A 27,205-nucleotide genomic window follows, 5' to 3' on the forward strand; every position below is an offset into this window, starting at 1 on the left:
CCTTGTATTTCTCGAAACAGGGTGTTAATTTGATGAGCTTAAGCAATCATCAAGTTTAATCAATCTTCATGTTCAAGAATGAAAATTTTGAAGATGAAGATCAATGAACGACAGAACATGTTCAAGAATTTTGTGTTTTGAAAAAGAAAAATGGTGTTTGGCAAGAGAGAAAATGAGAGAAAAAAATGGCAGCTGACAGTGGGAAAAAAACAATGATTTTAAGTTGAAAGTGTGGTGTGGGTTTACAAAAATTGCACAAAAGCATTAATGGAGATTCTTGTAGATGAAATGAGCCAACCATATGTTTTGAAAAAGAAAAATGGTGTTTGGTAAGAGAGAAAATATGGTGTTTGGTAAGAGAGAAAATAAGAGAAAAAAAATGGCAGCAACTATGTGTTTTGAATAAAAAAAGTGGTGTTTGGCAAAAGAGAAAATGAGAGAAAAAATTTTGTTAAATAGATGATGTCATCTATGACGCGCTTATGTGGCATGCCACATGGGCTACTATGTTGACCTACAATTTAATTAACGGTCAACTCATGTTGACCATTAAAAGTGGGCTGATTTATGAAAAAATCGTAACGTTGAGGGTGTCAATTAAAAAATAAAAAGGTTAAGGGCACAAAACAAAAGCCCCCAAACGTTGAGGGTTTTTTTTTTTTTTGCAATTATGCCTTAAGATTATTGAATATGTATATTGAATTTAGTAGTGAATATGTAATTAAAGGTATGTTAGTAATGTAAGAAATGATAAAGTGATAATTTAGTGATTAGTGAATTTTATGAAACTAAGGATTAAATTATAAAGAGTGAAAATTTATTTAATTTTCATAAATTGATAAGTGAATAGATGTAGTATAGTGAAATTATTATAGAAAGGACTAAATTGTAAAGAGTATAAGATTTGATATGTGAAATAAACATTGTGATCAAAGGTTTAAATGAAGTGAAAAGTGATATTGAAGTGTTATAAAAGTAAATATTGAATATTCATAATTTAGAGATTAAATTGTAAAATGTTCAAAATTTACTACGTGTCTTTCAAGTAGTGAAATAAATATTTAAGCAAAGTGCTATATGAAATTGAATTAAAATCTAAAGTGTAAAGTATTGTAAATATGAGATATGTTTGTGTTCATGTGAAATAATTAATGAAATGAGGAAGTAAGCGCATGTGGTTATGAAATTCAAAGTGAATAAGTAAGTGATACAAAGTGATATATGTGATATGTCAAGTATGTTATATGAAAGTGAATATGTGAATGTGTAAAATGAAAATATTATGTATATGTTTATGTGATCTAAAATGAACGAATAAATTGTTCTGTGAATAAATGCCTTAATAAGCTAAGAGGATATATGATATGTGATGGTGAAATGATTTTGAAGTTGAGAGGGGTTGGGGGTTCGGATGGGAATTGGGTTGGTGTTGCGGGGGTTTGGAGGGGATTAGGAGAGGAGAAATGGGATAGGTAATGTGTTTAATGGAGTTTTGTACGTTTTCTAGAATTCTGTTACCAGAGTTCCATTAAAGGCCAAGAGTTCTATTTTGGCCTAGAGCTATGCAATGTAACAAAATTATTGAAACTCGGATTGAGACTCACTAAGGACTACAAAAGTGATATATTGTGAAAATAAAGGTGTATATGTAATAATATGTGAAAATAAAGATAAAAGTGAACATGTGATTTAAGTGTTAAAAGATATATGCAAATTAAGTGTTTACGTTATATTTGTGAAATGAGAGAAATATTTTGATATGTGAATGCAAAAGTTAATTAGTGATAATATATGTTGAAGTTAAGAGTATAAGTTATAAAGTTAATTTAAATGATTCTAAGTTTTGGAAAAAAAAATTAAAAGTTTAAGTGTATTAGTGAAAGAAACTATGTGAATAAATGTTATTGAAAATTTATTTAAATTGTATATATATACATAGTAAAATTGAATTCAGTTGAGTACTTACTAAATTATTCATGTAGCTTAACGCATTTGTTTTAAACGCATAGGTGATAGATAACTTTTGAAAAGAATCGAGGATTGTTGCTTCAGTTCGGATCACATCACTCCTCAAGCTTTAAGTTCAAGCCTCTTTTCAAGTTTCAAGTTCAAGTCTTTTAGTGTGTGTATATGTATATTAGACTTTAGTTTGACATGTACTTAGGTTTATTGGTAAACAAAAAATGTGAATTATGTATGAAACAAGAATATGTTTAAGTGGCGAGTTTAGTGTTTAAATATAGCATCTCTTACTCGGATGAGGTGAGGAGTGTTACAAGCATCATTAGTATTTCGTTCAAAACTTGGCAAATTGGCATATTGATCAATATATGATTGATAAAAAATAAACATATCAAGTTGACAGATTTTGACAAAAATTTTTAATGGTATTAATGATTAGACTAAAACTTTTAAATTGAAAAATAATTTTTTTAGTTTTTAAATATAAAAACTAAACCTTAAATTTTATCATATATATATATATCTCACACATATGATTTTTGAAGAGATATATATATATATATATATATATATATATATATGGACTAAAATATGTAGTAATTGAAGGGTTAAGTTTTCCAAAATTTCAATTTCTTTTGCTAATAGTTAACCTTATACAACCTTTTTCTGTTATTCTTTTAGAAGGTCTAAATCATAGGCATGTTTGTTCTCAAAATAAGTGGTGTTATAATTATAAATATAATTTTTAGATAATTTGTGAATATGAAAGTTAGTAGTGTTTTAATATTAAATTAGTTATTCTTATAAGAAAAGTTAAAATTAATTTTAAAATATGAAAGAATTTAGATGTTAAAATTTAAGATATTAAATCAATTTTTATTAAAATTGTTAAAAAGAAATGTACTGGAATAATTTTCTATCACGGCTAAAATATTATATATATTTATATCGTTAAAATGTGTAGCTATTTTGGTAAATTTTGAGATTTAATCATTATATTGAGAAACTAATTAAAATTAAGTCATTTTACTTTTCAATTTTAAAATTCTAGTCCAATCATAAACATTATTAGTATTTCTGTTAGAATTTGCCAATTTGACATGTTAATCAGGTTGTATTCATATGAGATGATATATGATTGATGATTAAACTACAATTTTTAAATACAAAAACTAAATCTGAAATTTTGAGCATTTAGAAATCTCACATATGACTTCTTTTGTTTCTTTAATTAGGATATATATATATATATATATATATATATATATATTGAACTGAAAATAATGTAGTAAGTGGAGGTTAAGTTTCTCTTTAGTTAATAGTTAACCTTTTTTGTTTTTCCTTTAGAAGGTCAAAATCATAAGGTTATTGTTGTCAAAAGAAGTGGCGTTTACATTGTAAGTCCCTCGCATTATCTTCATATTAAAGCATCTTTTGAAACAAAAACCAAATGGGAGAACATGGCATCTAATCATAATATATTGGGCCCCTCTTCCTTTTGAAATCCTCTTTGGTCTCTTCAAACACATCCCACAACCACTGCCCACTATTATCATTAAAGCTTTCAAATGTGTAATTATTAAAAATATTTTTGGGGATCTCAATTATCTTCTTTAATTAACTTTCTAATGAATCCCCCCCCCCCTAAAAGCTTGGTTAATTTTGTGTGTTTTCAAGATAAACAACAAAAATTTGTGGCCCATTTGCCACACTACTTACCATTTGACCTACAAATGATCTGCAGAATGTATGCATACATAGCATCTACACAGTTGAATAGGTGTATAGCAGTCTTAATGGAGAGTATGCATGCATACATAGTAAAGGATTGAGTTAGAGAGAGGGAGAGAGGGGTATGTCACATGCTAAGTTCACTCAACCCCTCATCATTTTGTTCTCCACTTGGGGAAATGAGAAATAATATAATGTTGGGATTAAGGACCTATAAATCTATGTAAGCAAGGGAACTACCGTGTTTAAATTTTATTGCAGAAAAAAAAAAGAGAAATAGTGGGTCCATTTTTATTTATTTTTTTATAATTTGGTCAGCCAATGATGTTATTTTTGTGGAGAGTATGTTCAAATTCTTCCATCATTCTCTTGTGGAACCCTCCTCTCCTTTTTCTTTGTCTTTTCATTACAGCGTTTTGGATCTCTGTACTTAGTCTTTGTCCTAATTGCCTTAAGCCCTTGATTAGTTCACAATTTGATTAATTTGCTTCACAACTATGACCTTTATCACTGAATCTACATATGTATATATATATATGTATGTACATTACTTTGACAATATTTCAGTGCTAGTCTTCATTGCGGATGAGGATGGGACAGCATAAATTAAATCTTAGGTCAAGCATGTGAGGATGTATGCAATTCTTTCTGTCGTGTGTAAAATATTTTTTATGGAAATTTAATTGTAAACAGGTAGACTTGAATATTAAAATTTAAAAAGTAGAAGGACTAAATTTCTAAAAAAAAGTATAGGGAATAAATTCCAAAACTACAAAGAGTATAAGTACTTATAATATATCTTTAAAAAAAGCATTAGGAGAGCATGCCCTCCAGTTAAGGGTCCAATTTAACTTAACTCTATTTTCGTTTTACGATTCATATTTGAGGTTTAGGGTTTTTTTTAAACAATATCGTCTCCAAAATTCAAACCTATATTACCTGCTTAAGAATATATAATTTTTTTTAAAGTGAAGAGTAAACCCTAAACTTCCAAAATGTTAAATAATTACAAGTATAACATAAAGCTTAGATGTTAAACAAAATCAATGTTAATTGTGGGATTTTAGGAGATTTATAGAAAAACAAGAAGTTATAAATTGATGCAAAAGCAATCACACCATCATTGTAACTTGGTAGGCCTATATATGAATTTAAACTTGGTGTTTGATTTTTGGTTACTTCAATAAAAATTGGCCTCACCTACACCTACACCTTCATTAAGTTAACCCACTTAAATCATTTTGCTAATTATCATTGCCCTTATGCGTGACTTCGAAGCAAAACACCCAGCAACCACTATAAACCTAATGGCAAAATCATAAAATAATTTTTTTAACAATTTCATTATAGGTTTTCATAGTATCCGCTCGTTTTGACACAATATTTAAAATTACTCATAGCTCCTCTCCAACCCATAAATAGGAGGATAATGTGATTCTATGCACTCAAATCCACGTCTTCCTACAGTAACAACAATACTCATACTAATCGAATTAAAATTCAATCAACCGCTAGAATAAAGAGTTTATATTTAATATATTATAATTATAAATCTACACTAACAATCAATCAATAATGATATCTCGTTAAAAGCGCTGCATTTTTTATAAATAAATGTATAAATTTTAATTAAAATCGAGATGGAATTTTTAAAATTTTTATTTTTGAAAAAATGTGACACATGGCATGAAATTAATAAATGGCCCAGAGTATATTAAATTTATTGAATGATGGCAAGGTTGCTATATGCTTGGAAGATTGATGGATTAGTACTTTAATGGGTACCAAATGTTTGATGTAATGTATCAATCTCCAATCCCATGGAATAAGAGTATGTTGATGATCAAATTCAAGTCCCTCACTTTATTTACTTTTTAACTCAATGTCATGTGACAACGATGTTCACTATCTACTACACCAACCTATTAAAACCCATACTTTATATTAAATAATGTTAGACAAAGTTTTGATATTACCTTGAAAATTTAAGTCGATTTCAAATCCAAGTTATTTTTGAAATAGATGAATACTCGATTAATAATAGGTTATAATTTGAGATTCGATCTTAAATGATCATAAAAAACAAAAAAAACTTGAACTAGTTCAAACTGAATTAAATTGACCTAATCTCAAAATGACCAAAATAAATAACTCAAAACCACTTGAACCTAAAGTGATCAAGACCTGAAATAATTTGAACTCATAATAAGTTGACTTAAAAACCTGAATCTCAAACTTGAATGACTTGATCTTAAACCTGAATCTGAATCTAAAATTGACCTAAACTCGAAATTAATTCAAATTGAAAAATTTTAAAACCTAAATTCACATCATCAATATGAACCAACCAAAACGAATATGATCCACCCTATTTGAAGGTCTACGCAAAGTGTTTAATTACACTTCTACAGAACATGGTTTGTCCATGGTTATTTCATTGGAATACGTAAATCCAAAATACTCGAAACTCTAGGTGAAAAAAATTCAAAATGATTTAAACTCATAATGACTTAACTCAAAAATTTAAGTTTAAAACCTAAATGATCTGAATATGAAAAACCTAAACTTGAAATTAACTCAAATCTAAAATGTTTAATCTCGAAATTGACGAGTACCAAAATAACCTGAAAATTTTTAAACTAAAATTGACCTAATCTAAAGGATCCAACCCAACTCAAAACCAAATGAAACTCATCCATTTAGAGTTTTAAGCAAAGTGTTCAATTAGACTGCTAGGGAACCTGAATCTCCACTATTAGTTCATCTAAACTTAAGACATGCATAAGGTTTTAGTGATAGAACTTGTCTTATAAACAAAAATGAATTGCATATCAGAATCAAACCCTTTTCTTTTTAAAGAAAACATACTTTGATTAACTTGTAGCATAATGCAAATCTTTGCAAGATTTGACATTGCTGCGTTCTTATCTAATAAGCAACCGATGGATATTTGGCAATATATACATAGAATTCCACTCCTCCTTTTGTTTTTGCCCAAAACATATGTACTATTCAAGGATCAGCACAACTTTGCTGAAATGGAAGCCAATATATTGAAAGGGACGAAGGGAGAAGAAAAAAAGAGAGCAAAGATAAGGCTGAACCAAAGGTCGAATAATTGCATAAATTGAACTATTACGTATCATTTTCAGTGTAAAGCAAAAGAAAATGAAGATAATAAAACAAGATCATCAAGTGCATTATTCAAGTTTTAATGGGAGAATGTGACCCCATGCACGTTTTCACACGCACTAGCGGTTCATAGAATCACACACAAAAGCATGAAGTTACTTGACTTGGATGACAAGAGAATGCAGTTTCATTGTCAAAACTTTAGATGAAAATGGACATAACCACTAAATTTTATCATCCAAAGCTGGAAAATATTGAGGAAAAAATAAAGGGGAAGTTTCTAGGAGAACTTTCAAAGATTTTCATGTGCCAATTAGTTTGAATCTGATTTTCCCCACTTTATGATCAAAGTATGCATATAGTGGAAAATAGAGAGTAATGTTGAATTATCCATAATTATTCAAACATTGATATGATTAGATGAGGATTCTTCTTCTTGTTTTGCCTAACAAATTGTTTGAAAATAACAATGAGTTTTGATTAATCAAGCTTTTGATATAACTGATATTTAAGATTAATTTTATAATTAATTTATGAAATTAAAATGAAATATCTTATGAAATATTTTCAAATATTATAAATACTCATAAAGGTGTTTCCAAAATGATTTAGTTGGTATAAAATGGTTTTTAGTTAATCCAAAATCTTTTTGAAATATTTAAAAGTATTTTTGTAAAAATAGAACGTCGGTAATGACAATTTATCGCAAAGAAAAAAAAGAGAGAAAAATAAAGAACACACAGAGTTTACGTAAAAACCTTTCGGGGAAAAACCACGGGCAGAGGAGAAGATAATTTACTATGTCGAATTCGAATAATTACAAGAGGAGTACACTATGTCTATTTATAAGCTTGTAAAACCATATTCTAATAGGAGTGTAGTAAGATTGAAACACCTTATTCTAATCAATATCAAATAGATGGAGTTTAACAAGGTTTAAAAAACCTTATTCTAAAATAAAATAAAAGAAGTGTAGTTCTATAGGGATTTTACTTTTATTTTATTTTACCACTGTATTTTATTTAAATAAGGATTCGGGTCACTTAATTCTAACAATCTCCACCTTGACACGAATTCTCAATGAACAAGTTCTTCATCGCGAACTCTCAACGAACAAGTTTTCCACCTCTTCCATAAAACCCCTTAAGGGTTTAACTTCAACATTAATGAACATCAATCAAGTCTAAGCAATGCTCAAACTTGGTTATAGGAAGTGACTTAGTCATCATATTTGCAGGATTTTCATGAGTACTGATTTTGCTCAGAACAATATCACTAAGAGCAATAATATCACGAACAAAATGATACCGAACATCAGTGTGTTTTGTTCTCTCATGAAACATTTGATCTTTTGTAAGGAAAATGACACTCTAACTGTCACAAAATACTGTATTGATTTGAAGGTTTTCATTGAGTTCACTAAAGAGTCATTTCAACCAAATAACTTCTTTACAAGCCTCAGTAATCGCCATGTACTCAGCTTCAGTGGTAGACAAAGCAACTGTAGTTTGCAAAGTGGTTTTCCAACGGATTGCACAACCTCTAATTGTAAAGACATAACCTGTGAGAGATCTTCTTCTATCAAGGTCTCCAGCAAAATCAACATCAACATACCCAATGACTCCATCTCTAATTCTTCCAAGCTGTAAGCAAACATTAGTAGTACCTTGTAAGTATTTTAAAATCCACTAAACTGCTTTCTAATGTTCTTTACCGGGATTCACCATGCATCTGCTAACTGCATTGACTGCATATGATAAATCTGGACGTGAACAAACCATAACATATATGAGAGATCCCACTGCACTAGAGTATGGAACATATGACATGTACTCAATTTCATCTTCTAATTATGGAGACAAAGCCGATGAAAGTCTGAAATGGGCTGCTAAAGGAGTTCTAACAGGCTTAGCATTCTACATATTGAATCTGCAAAGAACTTTCTTAATGTACCCCTTCTGACTTAGGTACAATTTACTTGCATTTCTATCTCTGAGAATCTCCATACCAAGTATATTCTTTGCTGGTCACAAATCTTTCATCTCAAATTCTTCATATAGTTGGGCTTTGACATTTCTTATCTCTCTTTTATCTTCCGCTGCTATCAATATGTCATCAACATAAATGAGTAGATACACAAAAGAACCATCATTGTTTTTCTTAAAGTAAACACAACTTTCAAAGCTACTTCTTTTAAAATCATAAGAAGTTATAAAGGAATCAAACCTCTTGTACCACTGTCTTGGTGACTGTTTCAAACCATAAAGAAACTTTTTCAGCAAGAAAACATAGTCCTCTTTTTCTGAGACTGTAAAACCCTCTGGTTGTTGCATGTAAATATCCTCCTCAAGTTCTCCATGCAAAAATGTAGTTTTTACATCTAACTGCTCAAGCTCCAAATCATGCATGGCCACAATACCAAGCAAAGCTCAAATCAAACTATGTTTTACAACTGGGGAGAACAAAACTGTGAAGTCCACTCTTGGAATTTGACTGTAACCCTTTGCAACAAGCTTTGCTTTATATCTGGGTTCTTCTACTCCTGGAGTCTCCTATTTCTTTTTAAACACCCATTTACAATGAGCAACCTTTTTACCTTTAGGAAGTTTTACAAGATCCCATGTTTTTTTTGTGGAGTGATTCCATCTCCTCTTCCATAGCAAACATCCACTTTTCTGAGTCTTTACAACTAACCGCCTCAGAATAATTAGATGGCTCTTGGTTTGAATCTATATCTTTAGCCACATTTAAAGCATAAGCAACTAGATCAGGCTCGACATATTTCTTTGGAGGTTTAATTTTTCTTCTAGTTCTGTTTTTGGCGATAGAGTATTGTGGTGAAGAAGCAACTCTATTCTGAATTTTTGTACTAGATTGAGGAGTCGATTCTGTTGTAGATTTTGGATTAATCTGATGTTCCACCTGCTTTTGATTTTCTTTATTGAAAGAGTCTTTAAGAGATAAATTAGGTAGCATAGCAATTTCATCAAAAACAACATCTCTGCTAATCACAACTTTTCTATTTTTAGGACACCATAACTTATACCCTTTTACACCAACTTTATAACCAAGAAAAACACATTTAATGGATCTTGGTTCCAATTTTCTATTATCAACATGAGTATATGTAGGACACCCAAAGACCTTTAAATCAGAATAGTCAGCAGGATTACCAGACCATATCTCTTGTAGAGTCTTTTTCTCAATGGCAATGGATGAAGATTGGTTTATCAAAAAACATACAATAGAGGTTGCTTCGGCCCAAAATGACTTTGGTAAGTTGACATTTGACAAGATACATCAAACCTTCTCCATGATCGTTCTGTTCATTCGTTCTGCAATGCCATTTTGCTGTAGAGTATGACAAACTGTCAAGTGTCTCACGATCCCTTTTGACTTGCACGGTTTATTAAACTCATCAGAACAGAACTCTAAGTCATTGTCTGTGTAGAGGTATTTTATTTATTTTCCCGTTTATTTTTCAATCATAATTTTACAAGACTTAAATGCAGAAAACACATCGCTTTTCTACTTCAGGAAGAACGCCTACACTTTTCTAGAAAAATCATCAATAAAAGTTAGTATATAATTAGCTCCACCTCTCGAAGGCACTCTAGATGGCCCTTATAGATCAGAATGAATATACTCCAACGTTCCCTTCGTGTTATGGATTCCTCTGGTGAATCTAACTATTTTTTGCTTCCCAAAAACGCAGTGCTCATAAAACTTCAGTTTGGAAATTCCTTACACATCAAGAATTCCTCTTTTGCTCAATTCTGACATGTCATTCTCACTCATATGCCCTAGGCGCATATGCCAAAGTTTAGTAATATCATCATCTGACAAGGAAGATGATGCGATAGCTGCATCACCAGTAACAGTAGAACCTTGCAAAACATATAACTTGGCAGTCTTTCTCTTCCCTTTCATCTCAACGAGGGAACCTTTGGAAATCTTCAAAACCCCACTTTCAGCTGTGTATTTGTACCCTTTTGAATCAAGAGTGTTCAACAAAATTAAATTTCTCTTCAATTCTGAAACATGTCTTACGTCACTAAGTGTTCTAAAAACTCCATCAAACATCTTAACTTTAATTGTTCCAACACCTGCAATTCTACATGAAGCATAATTTCCCATTAAAACAACACCTTCAGACACTATTTCGTAAGTTGTAAACCAATCCTGATTGGGACTCATGTGGAAGGTGTAGCCTGAATCAAGGATCCACTCCTCGCTCACTTTAAAATTGTTGACAGAAGCGATTAGAAGTTCACTATCGCTGTAGTCTTCTACAACATCAACTTTATCGAAATTTTGTGGTTGTTTTCCATTTTGATTCGCAGCCTCCCTTTTGATATTGTTCTGTAGCTTATAACACTCAGATTTAATGTACCCTTTCTTCTTACAGAAGTTACAAGTTTTACCTCTGTTTGAAGACTTCGATCTACCCTTAGATTTATCGCGAGGATTCCGTTCATGTATCCTTCCATGATTATCATCAGCATTCCGATCTTGTCTTTCGCGAACAATGAGACCCTTTTCCTGAGAGTTGGTTTTAACTACAAGATGCTTCATCTTATCATACGAGGTTAAAGAATCATAAACCTCATCAACTATGAAAGACTCGCGACTATATAAAATTGTATCTCTAAAGGTTGAATAAGACGGGGGCAACGAACAAAGTAGAATCAACCCTAGATCTTCCTTATCATACTGAACCTCCATGGCCTCCAAGTTTGAGAGAATTTCTTTAAACACTGTTAAGTGTTCGTGCATAGATGCACATTCCTCCAAACGATGAGCATAAAGACGCTGCTTCATATACAACTTGCTAGTTAGAGTTTTCGACATACATATTTGTTCCAACCTCTTCCATAATCCAACGGCGGACTTCTCCTTCATCACATCCTGTAAAATTTCGTTAGACAAGATATAACTGTGTTAACGCCTTTCGATCCTTGAGCTTCTTCTTTTCCTCCGTCAATGTTGAAGGCATCTTATCTACCCCTAGCAGGGCTTCCTCTAAGTCTATCTGTGCAAGAACTGCCTGCATCTTTATCTGCAACAACTGAATTTCATACTTCAAAGACGTCATTACCATGATTGAAATGAACAACCCAGAAGCTCGGATACCAATTTGTAAAAATAGAACATCAGTAAGGACAATTTATTGTAAAGAAAAATAAAGAGAGAAAAATAAAAACACACAGATTTTACGTGGAAACCCTTTCGGGAAAAAACCATGGGCAGATGATGAGATAATTCACTATGTTGAATTCGAATAATTACAAGAGGAGTAAACTATGCCTATTTATAGGCTTGTAAAACCATATTCTAATAGGAGTGTAGTAAGATTGAAACACCTTATTCTAATCAATATCAAATAGATGGAGTTTAATAAGGTTTAAAAAACCTTATTCTAAAATAAAATAAAAGAAGTGTAGTTCTATAGGGATTTTAATTTTATTTTATTTTACCACTGTATTTTATTTAAATAAGGATTCGAGTCACTTAATTCTAACAATTTTCTAGAATTTAAGAAGCTAGAGGGAGGATCATTCCTATGCAAATCAGTAGCCAATAGCTTATTAAATCTCGTTGACCCCCACTTGGAGGGATCAAGCCTCATCATGTCTGTACTCAGGATTTTATCAATTTCTATCAATTCCCCTTGTGTAAAGTTGTCAGATTTTACATGTTAACTGCTTCTAATGACTATTTTCACCCTCTAACAACCCTAAATGGCTAGAATTATTCATGCTAATTATCTTGCTATTTTGATGGAAAAATGGATTGTAATTCATCTTAACACTTATATATAAAAGGCTTGCAGAAGTAAAAATAATTGGAGAATTTTAGCACTTATTCTGTTATTTAGAACTTGTTTTTTAGAGTGCATTTTGTAAGTAATCAAGTTTGTCACTAATTTGGTGACTATATCTTAGGTGCAAAAGTGAGTTTACTAATTTAGTGAGTGTTAGTGCTTGTAATCACTTATTGTACGAGGTGTTAAGATAGTTTATTATCTCTCTTGGCATTGCCTCGCAGATATAGGGAAAACTGAACTGCGTAAATATATGAAGTGTTCATTACTTTTCTACTTTATTCTTCACCAGTACTTAAAAGCCGTTGGCACTGCTTCTAGCACTAAATTTCTAATTGCAATTATCAGTTTTGAACCTAACATAAGGAGTACCTCCAATGAAGAAAAGAGACTAGATTTAAAGTTAAAATAAGCTCAAATCAAAGATTTTATTCTTCATTCTTCTTGTATTAATTAGCTCCCATTATAAAAAATTTTACTTCACCAAATTATTTTAGCCTTCAAAAAATAAAAAAGATAGTAAATGAAAATCCTTAACTAGAGGTGTTAAGATAGTAGAGGTAGACAAGTGAGATCCAATCACGATAAAAAAATTTTCGTTTAGCTTGTGCGACACCCTGCAAATCTTCAAACGGGAGTGCAGCAGCTATTCTAGTTTGGTATATTTATTATATAGGTCCCTTAAATTTAAAATTTATTTTAATTCTAACCTTAATTCACAATTTTAATATTTTGAATTTAGTTTGTGTTTATCTGGTTTTTTTAAATTACTAATGCCTTTGTATGTATATGGTGAAGACTCAATTTGTTGTATAATAATTTTAGTTGTGTCTATTTAATAAAAGACATTAGTAATTGAATCTATATTAAAAGACATGTAAATAGACACAACTAAAATTATTATACAACAAAGTGAATCTTCACCATATACATATAAAGGCATTAGTAATTTTAAAACCAGATAATACAAACTAAATTCAAAAATATTAAAAGAAATGACTAAATAAAATAAAATAAAATAAAATTGCCAATTAGAGTTAGAATTAAAACAAAATTTAAAATTGAGGGACTTACTTAGGAAATATGCTCAAATATAATAGCTGCTGCACTCCCATTTGAAGATTTGCAGGGTGTCGCACAACCTAATAATTATTTCAAAGTTGTACAATTTTCCAAATCATATTATTTTGATAAAAATCCCTAAATCACCCTATTCTTGTATATGCTACGAGAAGTTGGCTAATAGTTTTAAGTGTTTTCATATATTTAATATAGGGTAAACTACAACCATGGTCGCTTTTGTTTATCTTAGATTACATTTTAGTCATTTATATTTGAAATGTTAGGTTTTAGTCATTTACGTTATCCTAGAATTATTGTTTGAAATGATGATTTAATGTGCCAGCTTACCGTTAACGACAATTAACGGCTCAGTGACTAAAACATAACATTTCAAACATAAGTGACTAAAATGTAACTTAAGATAAACAAAAGTGACCATAAGTGTAGATTACCCTTTAAAATATTATATCTATAGATAATTTTTAAAAATAAATAAAAATTTTGAAGTCTATAGCCGTAGAAAAGAAGTCAATGTGCAAGTTAATCAGAAAGCAAGCAGTGCTTGGAAAAGGTAGCTGCATTTTTTCCACTAACCTTCTTCATGCGTGCCCGATGCTCTTCTTCAATATTAGTACATGAAGAAAAGAGAAAAAAAAAGTCCACTCGAGACTATGATATTGTTTTTTTTTTTGAGTAATGATAAATTTATTTATTTATTTTTTATCACGATAGTTATCAACTTTTAAATTTTAGTTAAATTGTTTTGCTTTTAATGTAAAAGTTGTACGTATTGTTAAATATTTAGTAATATTGGTGTCGTAGTCTACATGACAATTTATATATATTTCATTGCTAATGTTGATAATTATTGTTGAAGTTTTTATGAACTTTTTATTAATTTTATGAAGTACACATGAATTGATGCGTAAGCTCCTACATCATCGTTGTTAAAATTTGAACATTTCAATCCATTTTTCAATCAAAGAACAGCAAAGTAATTAAAATTTGAAGGTCGAAGGAGAAAGTAATTCAAAAAGGGAATTAGTTAGTATGAAATTGACAGCAAAAGAAAGTGTTTAAGAGTTAAATTTGTTATAATATATTTTTTAATATACTTGAGTATTCGATAATTATATTGAATTTTGATTATATTTAAAATTGAGTTTAACCGAATCGAAATTTTGAAAGATAACAAGCTCTCGATTCAACGCTTTTTATAATAGAAAAGAAAGGGAGAAAACCTTGGGAAAAAGGCATATGGGTGAAGTATTTTGAGGAGCTACAGTTAGGGCGGAAATTGAGACGACAAAATATCACGCGTTGGCTTCGCAATGGAAAGCAACCGACCAATCATGATGATGATGCATGTTGATGATGGCAGTGCCACAAATATGATGCATCCTTTGCTTTGCTCTGGTGGTAGGGTCATACATGCATGCATGCTGCCATGCCATGACTATCACGCCAAACACACACCCAGACCCCGATTCTCTGCACATGACAGGCACGTGAGCCCTGTATAATACTGCCATTCCCATCCCTCCATAGCCTTCCTTTTTGCAAGCGATGGGTATAAGGGGGACAAACTAAGTGGTGAAACCAATTTGGACACACCCCCATCATGCATTCCCTCCCCCTTTCTACTATTTGGTTCGATTTTAATTTATTCATCAATTAAATCTCAATTCAGGGGCCTTAGAGGTGTACTGTGGGAATCCCCACCAGCAATTATATACGAGCATAATGTTTTATGTAGCTTTTTAAAATTTTAGTGTAGTTTTGTTGTTTCCTATTGCTTCTTTTTTGGTGATAAAAATAAGAAAAAATAATTTAAATTATTAAGATCACAAAAGTCATTAGCTCTATCTAAGAGTTTCAGCAAATATCCGTACATCAACTTTCCTATCAGATACTATTTTAGCTAAACGGTCTGTAGTTAGATTTCTTTCTTTTGGGATATGTCTTGTATGCTGTAAGTCTTGAATGATCCTCTTGATCAAAGTGAAATTCGAAACAGCTAAAATCCCTTCTTAAATTGCTTTAACAATCTTTAAATTATCAGATTAGATCAACACCCTATCACATCCTCATCTCTGTAAAAGAATTAGTCCATCCAAAATACCCTAAAGATTAGTAGCAAATACTGAACATGCTCCTAGAAGACAATTATAACCAAAGATCCAAGTCCCTCTCAGATCAAGTAGAGCCCGACAGAAACAATCACTATTACTTTTTTTTTTTCTCAAATGTTAAAATGTTTTACCCACTTCATTTTTTTTTACTAAATGAATTAATTATGTCCTGTAAGAGCAAATAAAGGTATATATATTACCAATAATTAGCATTTCATTAGCTGTTCTGTGACATTACACAAGTGAAATTAACAAGGTTTAAAATTAGATTCTCCAAAGCAAAATAATTACAATAACAATAATAAAGTGATAGAAGGCGTGGAGCTTAAAAGGCGAAGCATGCCGAACATTATTCGCCTTTTTGCTTGTATTTCTCAAAAAAAAAAAAACCAAACCAAAAAGATTATAAAAACACAACATACTTAAACACGATTTATAGTTTCACATTTGTACATCTAAATATAAATAAGTAAAATTCTATTACAACATGTGTATAAATCACCAGTTTAACATTAATTTTAGTCAAGAAATTGAGTCTTAACTCGATTAGTCTGAACATTGTTATTAATGAAAGAAGACATAAATTCAAACGTATTTAAGCGTATTATCCTTTTATTGATGGGTTGGAGTGATTTGAAGTATATAAAAAAGGAAAGTATAAATCATAATTGTGATACTAATCACTTTTTACCGGCATTAATGATACAAAGTAAATGGGCATCATGGATAAAGCTAGCCTTAAAAAGAAAAAGTCAAACTCCATTGCAAACAAACAAAAAATTGAAAAACAAAATAGTACTGCATTTTGGTATCAAGTTTCACATTCATGAAGACAATAGTATTTAAAGGTTAATATTTGAATAATTATAACAAAATTCAGAGATTGAAATCGAAATGTTTTTTAAAAATTAAAATCAAGATAAATGGGAGAAAAAAACACAAACATGGTGAAGCTCTCAAAAAGCATCTACCTTTGTCTCCCAATTAAGACATTTGTTTCCCTTGCCTCGATTTTACCTCTATAAACTAAAGATGAAGGTTCATACATCCACCTCAAAACGCCCCACATCCCGCCCATAACCATGATCCTTCATTTTCTTCTCCTCTTCCTCACATTCTTCTTCTATCTACTAATTCCATCTTCTCCTTTAGTCCTCTCTGCTTCTGCACCACCTCCTCTGCCTCTCCCTCTCCCTCTCCCTCTCCTCTCCCTTCTCTCCTTGAAATCCTCCCTTAATGACCCTTTCTCCACTTTCAAAGATTGGGACCCTTCCCCTGCCTTTTCCAACCCTGGTTCCCATGATCACCCGGTTTGGTGTTCATGGTCAGGTGTCAAATGCAACCCCATTACTGCTCAAGTCACGTCTCTTGATCTCTCTTTTCGCAACCTCTCTGGGATTATCCCACCCGAGCTCAGGTTTTTGACTAGCTTGGTAGACCTAAATTTGAGCAGAAATTATTTCGATGGGCCGCTACAACCTGCCATTTTTGAGCTCACTCAACTGAGAACTCTTGACATAAGCCACAACTCCTTCAATGCAACATTCCCACCTGGGGTTTCCAAGCTTAAGTTTTTGAAATTTTTTAATGGATTCAGCAACGATTTCATTGGCCCATTGCCGCTCGAGTTCATACACTTACAGTTCTTGGAACAGCTCAATCTTGGGGGAAGCTACTTTGAAGGGGTGATACCAGTTGGCTATGGAAACTTCAAAAGATTAAAGTTCCTTGACTTGGCAGGAAATGCATTGGAAGGTACTTTACCACCACAACTAGGATTCTTGACCCAGGTTGAACACATAGAGATTGGCTACAATGGGTTTACAGGCAAAATACCAGTGGAACTTGCACTGCTATCAAATCTCAAGTACTTGGACATCTCGAATTGTTCACTTTCAGGTCTACTTCCTGAAGAACTTGGCAATTTAACCAAGTTAGAAGATTTATATTTTTTCAAAAACAACTTTGTAGGTGAAATCCCAATGAGTTACACAAAGTTGAAAGCTTTGAAGGTTCTTGATTTATCTAATAACTTACTCAGTGGTACAATCCCAGAAGAGTTAGCTTCTTTAACTGAGCTAACATGGTTGAGCTTAATTGGCAACAACTTTTCTGGTACTATCCCGCAAAGCATCGGTGAGTTGCCAAATCTCAACACTTTACTTCTCTGGGACAACAATTTCAGCGGCATTCTCCCACAGAAACTGGGTTCAAATGGGAAGCTACTGACTCTCGATGTATCATCAAATTCTCTAACTGGGCCACTCCCTCCAAATCTTTGCCATGGAAATAAGCTTTTCAAACTCATCCTTTTCAACAACATGTTCACAAATGAGCTGCCAAGAAGCCTAGTGAACTGCACATCGCTTTCCAGATTCCGAATCCAAAACAACCTCCTCAATGGTACCATACCATACGGCTTCGGGCTCTTAAGGAACTTAACATTTGTGGATGCGAGTAAGAACAAGTTTACAGGCGAGATTCCTGGGGATCTTGGCTATGCACCAATGTTGCAGTACCTTAACATCTCGGAGAACGATTTCAACAACGAACTGCCAAGCAACATATGGAGTGCACCGAGCTTGCAAATTTTTTCAGCAAGTTCATCTAAGCTCACAGGCGAAATACCAGATTTTGTTGACTGTAATAACGTGTACAATATCGAACTCCAAGGTAATTTTCTAAACGGAAGCATCCCTGGGGACATTGATCGTTGTCAAAAGCTCTTGTCTTTGAATTTAAGCAGCAATTTGCTTACGGGTATAATCCCAAGGGAACTATCGATGCTTCCTTCGATAAATGCGGTTGATCTTTCACATAATTTGCTCACCGGAACTATCCCTTCAACCTTCGAAAACTGTAGCACTTTGGAAAATTTCGACGTTTCTTACAATTTGCTATCTGGTCCAATCCCATCGTCCGGTCCAACATTTCCCAATTTACACCCTTCCTCATTTTCCGGTAACGACGGACTTTGCGGCAGAATTGTAGCGAAACCGTGCCCGGAGGCGTTGGCTACAGGTGATATGGAAGCTGGTAATAACAACCAACAACATCCGCCTAGGAAAGCAGCGGGAGCTATAGTTTGGATTGTGGCAGCTGCTTTTGGTATCGGCTTGTTCGTTCTCGTGGCTGGGACCCGTTGTTTCCACGCCAGTTACGGCCGTAGATTCAACGATGACCGTGAGATCGGACCGTGGAAACTAACCGCCTTCCAGCGGCTGAATTTCACGTCGGACGATGTGCTGGAGTGCTTGTCGATGACCGATAAGATCATAGGGATGGGGTCTACGGGAACGGTATACAAAGCCGAGATGCCGAGCGGCGAGACCATAGCGGTGAAGAAGCTGTGGGGTAAGCATAAAGAGGCGGTGAGACGACGGAGAGGGGTATTGGCGGAGGTGGAGGTGTTGGGAAACGTCCGGCACCGTAACATAGTGAGATTATTAGGGTGTTGCAGCAACAGGGAGTGCACCATGTTGCTGTACGAGTACATGCCCAACGGGAACCTCGATGACCTATTGCATGGCAAAAACAAAGGGGACAATTTGGTGGCTGATTGGGTGACTAGGTACAAAATCGCTCTCGGGGTGGCTCAAGGCATTTGCTATCTCCACCACGACTGCGATCCGGTGATCGTCCACCGTGATCTGAAGCCGAGTAATATTTTATTGGACGGTGAGATGGAGGCTAGAGTGGCGGATTTTGGGGTGGCTAAGTTGATCCAAAGCGATGAGTCCATGTCGGTCATTGCTGGCTCCTATGGCTACATTGCGCCAGGTGCGTTTACCAATATTTCCGTTGATTTTAGTTTGAGATTATGGAATATTGCTAACCTGCGCTTAATCCTTGTTCATGGTCGGTCCGTACATATGAATTTTGTTTGCTAGTTCAAAAAAAAAAATCATAGGATAAGATTTTATTTGCTCAAGGAGATACTTGTAAATTTTATTCAAATTCTCGAATTTGATATAAATAATAATAATTTAAGTTTAAAACTTAAATACGAAATTATTCCAAAATAAAATAACTTTTTATTCGAATTAATCCCATTTTAGATCAACTCGAGTCTTGATAGTACAATGGCACTTTTCAGCTAGTGAATCTATTACATTCTTCCCCTTTTTGTTGATTTACAACAAAAATGGGTCCATCCCATCACACTTATTAAGGTAACAAACATATAAAATTTAATTCCATTTAAACCATTGCTTTAGACTCGTGCTGGTGCGCATTCCGCACAACAACTAAAAAGCCGATTTTGGCACCGCCCTGTTTTTTGTAACTGCTGCATGGTCTTCATGAAGCCGTTTGTATTGCTTTGCTTGTAAATCCTTGTAAGATAACATTACAATGATGGGCCCATCCCAAGGAGACTTTTGTCAATGCCTTCTGATTCATTACATCATGTTTTGTCTGTTTTGTAATGTTGTAGTAATCATTAACGTTCTTGTATCATTGTTGCAGAATATGCTTATACTCTACAAGTTGACGAAAGGAGTGATATATATAGTTTTGGGGTAGTGTTGATGGAGATTATAAGTGGGAAAAGATCGGTGGAGTCGGAATTTGGTGATGGGCACAGCATCGTGGATTGGGTTAGGTCTAAAATCAAGAATAAAGACAGGATTGTTGAGGTTTTGGATAAAAATGTTGGGGCAACATGTGCATCCGTGAGGGAAGAAATGATGCAAATGCTTAGGATTGCGTTGTTATGCACCAGCTGCAACCCGGCGGAGCGGCCGTCGATGAGGGACGTCGTGTTGATGCTACAAGAAGCTAAGCCCAAGCGGAAACTACCTGCGGAGGGTGGCGGTGGTGGTGTCAATGGGAGCAATGTGGTTGTTGTTGGCATTGATGATTCTATAGCACAAAAGGCTAAACTAGAATGTTAATATATATACATACATATAATATCATTACTTTTTACGTTTCCTTTTCTTGTATGGTTTATATTTAGAATGGTGGGGAATTGGTATAGGAGAAGTGGTTTTCATTTTTTTTTTCTTCTCTTTTTTCCTTTCAATGGAATTTTCAAGTGCTCTTATTAACTTCATACATACATATATATTTTGAATGAGACTTGTAATTTTATCAAGTTCGGATTAAATTTGAAATTAAATTAAATTAAGTTCGATTAAATTTAAAATCAAATCAAATTAGACTTCTAAATAAAAGCAAAGCTCCTTCTAAGCTTCTTTCTTTCTTTCTTTTTTCATTTCAAACTTTTGACCAATAAATCTAGGGGAAGATATTTTATTTGATGGCCCAAACCAATTAATTGGTGGACACTCAAAAACTTGAGTGAGTAAGCTATATTTGTGGGAGTTGTTCCGCTTGTTAGTTTTTTTTTTTTTATAATTCAAACTTTTATATGGTTCGGGCACGCTGTCAGTCGTGTGATCCTTATTTTGTAAAAGTATTTTTATCTTTTAAAAATGTTACAGTTTGATTCATGTTTGTTCTCGAATTTATCTTAGAACTTATATAAGTTCGTACAAGGCACGCAAAAGATTAAAACAGTATTGAATGCTTGATATGATTGAAGTTATTGTAATTTTGATTGTTAATTATTTGAGCATAAAAATAAGAACACCAACACTATCATAATTAATCCAAACTTAAATGATCTAAATAATTTAATCTTAAGATTTATATCTATAATGATATAATTGAGAAAACTCAAACTTGAACAAAATGATTAAAACCTAAAATCACACAAATTCATAAAAAACTAAACTCAAAATTAATAATAAACGAATTGAAATGGCTCAAATTCATACAAAGATGAAGTAAATGACTTTTCCCACGTAACTTAAACTATAATGGATAATTATTTAAATAAAAACTATATTAATTTTATTTGAATCGATTTAACTCCAAATTAATTCTACTCATTCAACTAACATGTACAATTAAAATAGATTAGAGGGTTGATTAACATCAAGGTTGAAGCATACCAAAATAATCTATGTAACCCATTTTTGTTTGGCCTAGTGTCTTAAAAAGTTCAAAAAATATGTGCAAGTATAACATCGAGATTAAACTTCTGATCATATTTGTTTTCTTTTTCTTTTTTTTTACGTAATGCTTAAAATTACTCATAATTCTTCTTTAACCTACAAATAAGAGGATAATGCGTTTCAACGAATTCAAACCTACGTCCTCTTACATTAGCAACAATACTTGTACCAATCGAGTTAAGACTCAAGCAACTGCTACTCTGCTTTTACATATGCCTTTGTTTTTCTTTTTCTTTTTTTTTTTAATTTATGAGATGAATTTTTCAGTGAGGAGTTTGACCTTTCCTTGACTCCTTAGCTGCTTGGATAAGATGCACACGTAGACTCTGCTCAGACACCTGCTTAGGAAACATTTGTAATTACACAAATTAAGACCTTAGGAGGAATGGCTAATTATTCAATGCTTTTGGTCTCTACATGATTTATTTATTGACAAACTCGAATAATCTCAACATAAAATGTTTCAAGGAACGTGAAATAATTTCAATTCAATATTAACTTTAAACTCGAAAATTTTGAAATTAAATTAAATCAATGCATGGTAATTAGTGTATATGTTCTTCAGTTACACTTCAATTATAATCATGATATGATACTAATCATTATTAACTCATTAACCAGTTAGCTTGTCGAGTCTTTACCCGTATTTTGTATGAGTTCGTACATGCATAATGCTCGTATATGGGTGAGCTCTAGATGAGGATGCGTAATATGGGTTCGCCTACACATGGTGCTAACCCAGTGTACGCGAATCCACTTTAAATATACACGTATTAATCTTAAAGTAAAGTACGTATCATCATACATGAAAATCTACCTAGCATATCATATCTATGAACTATGACCGTATCATATAAATACACAGAATTAACTCATTTGAGATACATAGAAAAACATTCAACATAATTATAATATGAGCAAATAATCAAAGGGTAAATTATTAAAGAGCGCACCAATATGTTTTTTGGAGGAACCAAGGTGATAACTTTCTCCATTTCTTCCAAGCACTGTTTTTCTTGTTCCACCATGCTTATAAGCTCAGTAACCATATACAGCATTTTCTCCACCGGCTGCTTCCACTCACATAATTACAATTAGATATATAGAAATGAAATTTATACAAGTGCCAATTACTTTAATACCCACAATTTAATTATATATGTAAAACCAACCTGTGAGAAGATGTTTATAATAGTTGCTTCTATGCCATCCATGGCTGCAATGGCTGCACTTACAGCTTCATAGAGAGACTCCACATCTACCTGCATGCACTCTACTGGTTCAACATTTTTTCTTCTTATAATCAACCAATGCTAGCTAATTAATAAGATATATGGATATATATATAAGTCTAATTTCGCTTCTAGTCCCTATACTCTTTGAACATATACAATTTAGTTCTTCCACTTTTAACCTCGAAATTTAATCTCTTCACTTTTTAGTCAATCACATGACTAATTTAAAGCCGCATGGAAGCCATGTTTAAAAAAAAAAAACCAATTTTCACTATAACGAAGAACCTTATAACCTCATATTCAGAATTTGAAACATTACAATTTCAAACTCAAATTTTTATTTCCATATGTAGCTTTCCAGACGTGTGATGTTAGCTATATGTGACTTTTTAATATTATTTTAAGAATACCGTATAATCCAATTCAACGAAATTTCTTTCACCAATTATAATATAAAAAAAAATTAAAATTTAAATATGCAATAAATATAGAACCTGAAAGTGTAATTAGACTACTAGAATCATAATACAATATATACCTTGGCATCTTGATTAAGAGGGACTCTAACTAGGACTGCTGAGAGTTTACGAATCACCCGGCTAACAGCTTCGTAATTTTTGGCCTCCAATTTCGCGCACTCATTTAGTACACATAACTGTGGACCGACAATTTGATGTAGTTTGATCTCATGTATCAGCTTCTCAAGTTGAATTCTCTTTTCTAAAGTAGAGTTTCTTATCTTTAGGATTCTTAGCCACACACCAAACAATTTATCCTGAAAAATCAAATATTGGAAACAACATAATCAATTACTCGGGTTAGTTTTGAATCAAATTAATTTGTATTTTGAGTATTAATATTTTCGAATCATTTCAAGTCGGAGATATTTTTAGTTTGGAACATTTTGTGTTCAAACTAGTTGAACTCATCAATAGAGTTTTTTAAGTTCGGGAGAATTGAGTAGGTTTTGGATTGGTTTAATCTAAATTTAGTCAAGTTGAATTTTAAACTTGGATCATTTTGACTTTGCACTGATTGAGTTTTTTAGTCGAGTTTTTAAGGCTGATTCGTGTTTAAGTCATTTCGAGTTTACGTCAATTTGAATTGGATAGGAGTTTTGGGTTTGGTTCAAAATTTACTAGAAAGAACGTATAAAATTTAAAAATATATATTATATATATGTATACGTACCTGTGCATCTGTATTCACAGCGTTCGTGGCAACTTCAGCTCTAGCATTCACAAACCTCCACTGCAACATCCTATTATAAAAAACTCGAAACTGATGATACTCTTCTTCTCGAATAGGCGACACCTTCTTTTGCCTGAAATACTTTAAAAACCCACTTACACCTTTGGAGTACTTAGCCTTTACCTCAGTCGTCGACCCACAAGATCCTTGTGGCTCCATTCCTACCATCAACGGCGAAGACCTACCTGGAGACAATGCCCATGCTGATGGAGAGCTCGTCACTGATTTTGATCCCTTTATTGCACCGCCACTGCCACGCTGCTGCATGAACCTAACCACCCCATCTCTACCCTCTTGATGGTTAGGCTTCTTTTGCATGTTGGTGGTGGTGGGGTTAATGTTCTCTCCATTTCTTAGGGTTCTTGATGACCTTGTCGTCGACTTTGACCTGTGAGCCGAGCTTTGGGTCGAGTTCATCACCGGCGGTGCCCTGTTTAGGGCTGAGGTTCCACTTCGACTCCGCAGTAGGTGTGGAGATACGGACCTTGCCTCCGACTGATGGCGGCGCGTCGTCAATGACGTTTCCATGTTACAAATTTTATGTTCAGATGAGATGTGTTTGCTTAGAGATTAAGTGAATAGGGTTTTATAGAGAAATTGCAAATCCATGGTTTAAATTGCATTGCAGCAGTTTAAAATACATTAATGGAAGTATAAGTTGATGGCACGTTGATGAGGAATATATAGATATATATGTATGTGAAATGCATGACAATAGTGCAGTAAGGAAGGTAGGTGAAGCGAAGACTATTTTCCCTCACGTCAAGGCTTCCACGAACAAGGAATATTATTTACGACCTCAGAAAATTTAATTATTTCTTATATATCTTATTCATTAATCTACCATACATACAATTTTATAATCAATATCATATCTACAACACATACTATATTATAATTATTAATAATATTGAAGTGGATTAAATAATATCTACTACCTACTTGGCTGTCTGAATTCCACTCTATAATTTCCATTACATAATCAATTCAATTATTTAATATTGATTGAAGATCGGAAAATTGTTTTAACATCTTCAACTTCAACACAAACATTAACATGTTCATTTTTAATATAGATGGTTTAATTTGAATAAGTATTCTTAGATTTTTTTTTTGTCCTTTTTGGCATCCAAAGGCAAAATTACAAGGAAAAAAAAAGCTACAAATTAAAAAATAGAAAAAAAAAATACTACGTGAGGCATGAAACCAAACATGATCTCAATATTTTCCAATTCTTAGAGTTGAATATCTATGTGTCAATGACCATGAAGTTAGTGGCTATACTCAGAGCCATGACCAGTAAAATTTGCTTGGTGTGTTGGCAGTGACGCATCATCTATGTAGCGATCTTTTCTCACCCTTGAAGATTGTTGGGGTTAGGAAAGATCATCCATTTCAACATTCTCCTCATTAACATCACTATCTACTTGTTCCTTTGCAATTAGTTCCTGTGACGCGGTTTCGTCAGGAGCAGTAGCAACTGCTTTTATATCTAGTTGTGTCAAATCTTCATCTTCAAGGGTCAGTCTGGTGGTTCCATTTTTCACAACAACGTTAATAGACTCCACTATTTGAGCATGCTTGTTATAGACTCTATAAGCCTTGTTGTTGTTGGAGTAGCCCAAGAAAATCCCTTTATCATTTTTTACATTGACCTTTCCTTGATACGCTCGATCTCTCAAGATATAACATGTGCTTTCAAGAACATGGAAGTATTTGACAGTAGGCCTCATTCCTCTCCTCATTTTGTATAGAGTCACCGTTGTTTTTTATCTCAATAAGGCTTTATTGATTACATGAATTGTAGTGTCCGCTGTTTCAACTCAAAATGTATGAGATACATTTTTGCAACCCTTTGTAATGCACATGTCCCAACTTCTCATACCACATTTCAAGCTCAGAGGTACTTGCTTTGTTACACTTCGTTTGTCTGGTCAGCTTTTAGCAATTACCAAAACTCTTGGTCCCTTCCAACACTAGTTCATCTGTCTTATTGGCTATCAGGCATTTATTCTTTATGGATTTAACAAGCATTTGTTGGTTACACAGTTGACTGATATCGATGACATTGGCTTTTGATCCTTCTACCAAGAAGACATTCTAAAGCTTTTTAAATGCCTTCAATATTTAGGACTCCTTTTCCAAGGATTTGTCCCTTTCTTTTACCAGCTGCCACAGTTCCTTCATGATTCTCATGAAAATTAGATAGGCACAATCTATTACCAGTCATGAGTCACGAATATCAGTCTCGAAATACCACACATGATTAATTGAGAACTTAATTTAGCGGTTCTTTTTAAAAGGCGCAAATACAAATAAAAAACATCTCACAGATAAGCTTCACAACTCAGCGGTTTTCGTGATAGAAGAGACACTTGGTGATAAGTCTGTGCTTGCTTGGAAAGATCATCATAAATGATTAAAGTGTGTCGTTTACGATACATAAATTATTCAACCAAAGCAGCTCCTATATAAGGAGCGAGCTACTATAATGTAGCTAGGAAATCCACCATTTTGGCTACCACAATGCTGTACTCCATCGCATCCTCTTTCTTGGAAAGTGGTCATTACCTGAGCCACAGAAGAACCAATAGCTACATAAACACATATTACATTTTGCCATTGTTGATTGAGAATCGTATTCGTGGCAACTATTGTTTTACCAGTCTGTTTATCCCCAATAATTAATTCTCACTGACTACGTCTTATAGGGACCATCGAACCAATAACAATAAGTCATGTTTGAAGAGGCTCATAAATGGAACGTCTTGAAATTATACCTGGAGAAGGAAATTCAATTAACCGAGATTTAGAAGTTGAAATTTCACCCCGACCGTCAATAGGCTTAGCCAA

General features: G+C 33.1%; 2 protein-coding genes across 2 annotated transcripts; one reads left to right on the forward strand and one right to left on the reverse strand.

The window, feature by feature from the left end:
• Positions 1–16,808: 16,808 nt before the first annotated feature.
• LOC105785237 (leucine-rich repeat receptor-like protein kinase TDR) lies at positions 16,809–20,941 on the forward strand. The gene is made up of 2 exons (XM_012611207.2): positions 16,809–19,623; positions 20,311–20,941. Exons 1-2 carry the CDS (start codon positions 16,926–16,928, stop codon positions 20,736–20,738), a joined length of 3,126 nt encoding a protein of 1,041 aa, XP_012466661.1. The 5' UTR covers positions 16,809–16,925; the 3' UTR covers positions 20,739–20,941.
• A 900-nt stretch (positions 20,942–21,841) lies between these two features.
• On the reverse strand, positions 21,842–24,895 carry LOC105770367 (QWRF motif-containing protein 7). Its single transcript, XM_012591538.2, has 5 exons — positions 24,293–24,895; positions 23,640–23,876; positions 23,039–23,128; positions 22,820–22,936; positions 21,842–22,204 (listed from the first exon to the last, which is right to left on the reverse strand). Exons 1-5 carry the CDS (start codon positions 24,878–24,880, stop codon positions 22,130–22,132), a joined length of 1,107 nt encoding a protein of 368 aa, XP_012446992.1. The 5' UTR covers positions 24,881–24,895; the 3' UTR covers positions 21,842–22,129.
• Between the last annotated feature and the right edge of the window lie 2,310 nt (positions 24,896–27,205).

The sequence above is a fragment of the Gossypium raimondii genome, chromosome 7, assembly GCF_025698545.1.
Source record: "Gossypium raimondii isolate GPD5lz chromosome 7, ASM2569854v1, whole genome shotgun sequence".
NCBI classification, from domain to species: domain Eukaryota; kingdom Viridiplantae; phylum Streptophyta; class Magnoliopsida; order Malvales; family Malvaceae; genus Gossypium; species Gossypium raimondii.

What these genes read in the sequence shown, in the direction of transcription:
- LOC105785237 (XM_012611207.2), top strand. Translation starts at nt 16,926, where the DNA reads ATGATCCTTCATTTTCTTCTCCTCTTCCTCACATTCTTCTTCTATCTA. An exon ending in CTATGGCTACATTGCGCCAG is followed by an intron (nt 19,624 to 20,310) that starts GTGCGTTTACCA and finishes TCATTGTTGCAG; the next exon opens with AATATGCTTATACTCTACAA.
- LOC105770367 (XM_012591538.2), bottom strand. Translation starts at nt 24,880, where the DNA reads ATGGAAACGTCATTGACGACGCGCCGCCATCAGTCGGAGGCAAGGTCC. An exon ending in CTGTGAATACAGATGCACAG is followed by an intron (nt 23,877 to 24,292) that starts GTACGTATACAT and finishes TTGATTTTTCAG; the next exon opens with GATAAATTGTTTGGTGTGTG. An exon ending in TTCCTCCAAAAAACATATTG is followed by an intron (nt 22,205 to 22,819) that starts GTGCGCTCTTTA and finishes TTTCCTAAGCAG; the next exon opens with GTGTCTGAGCAGAGTCTACG.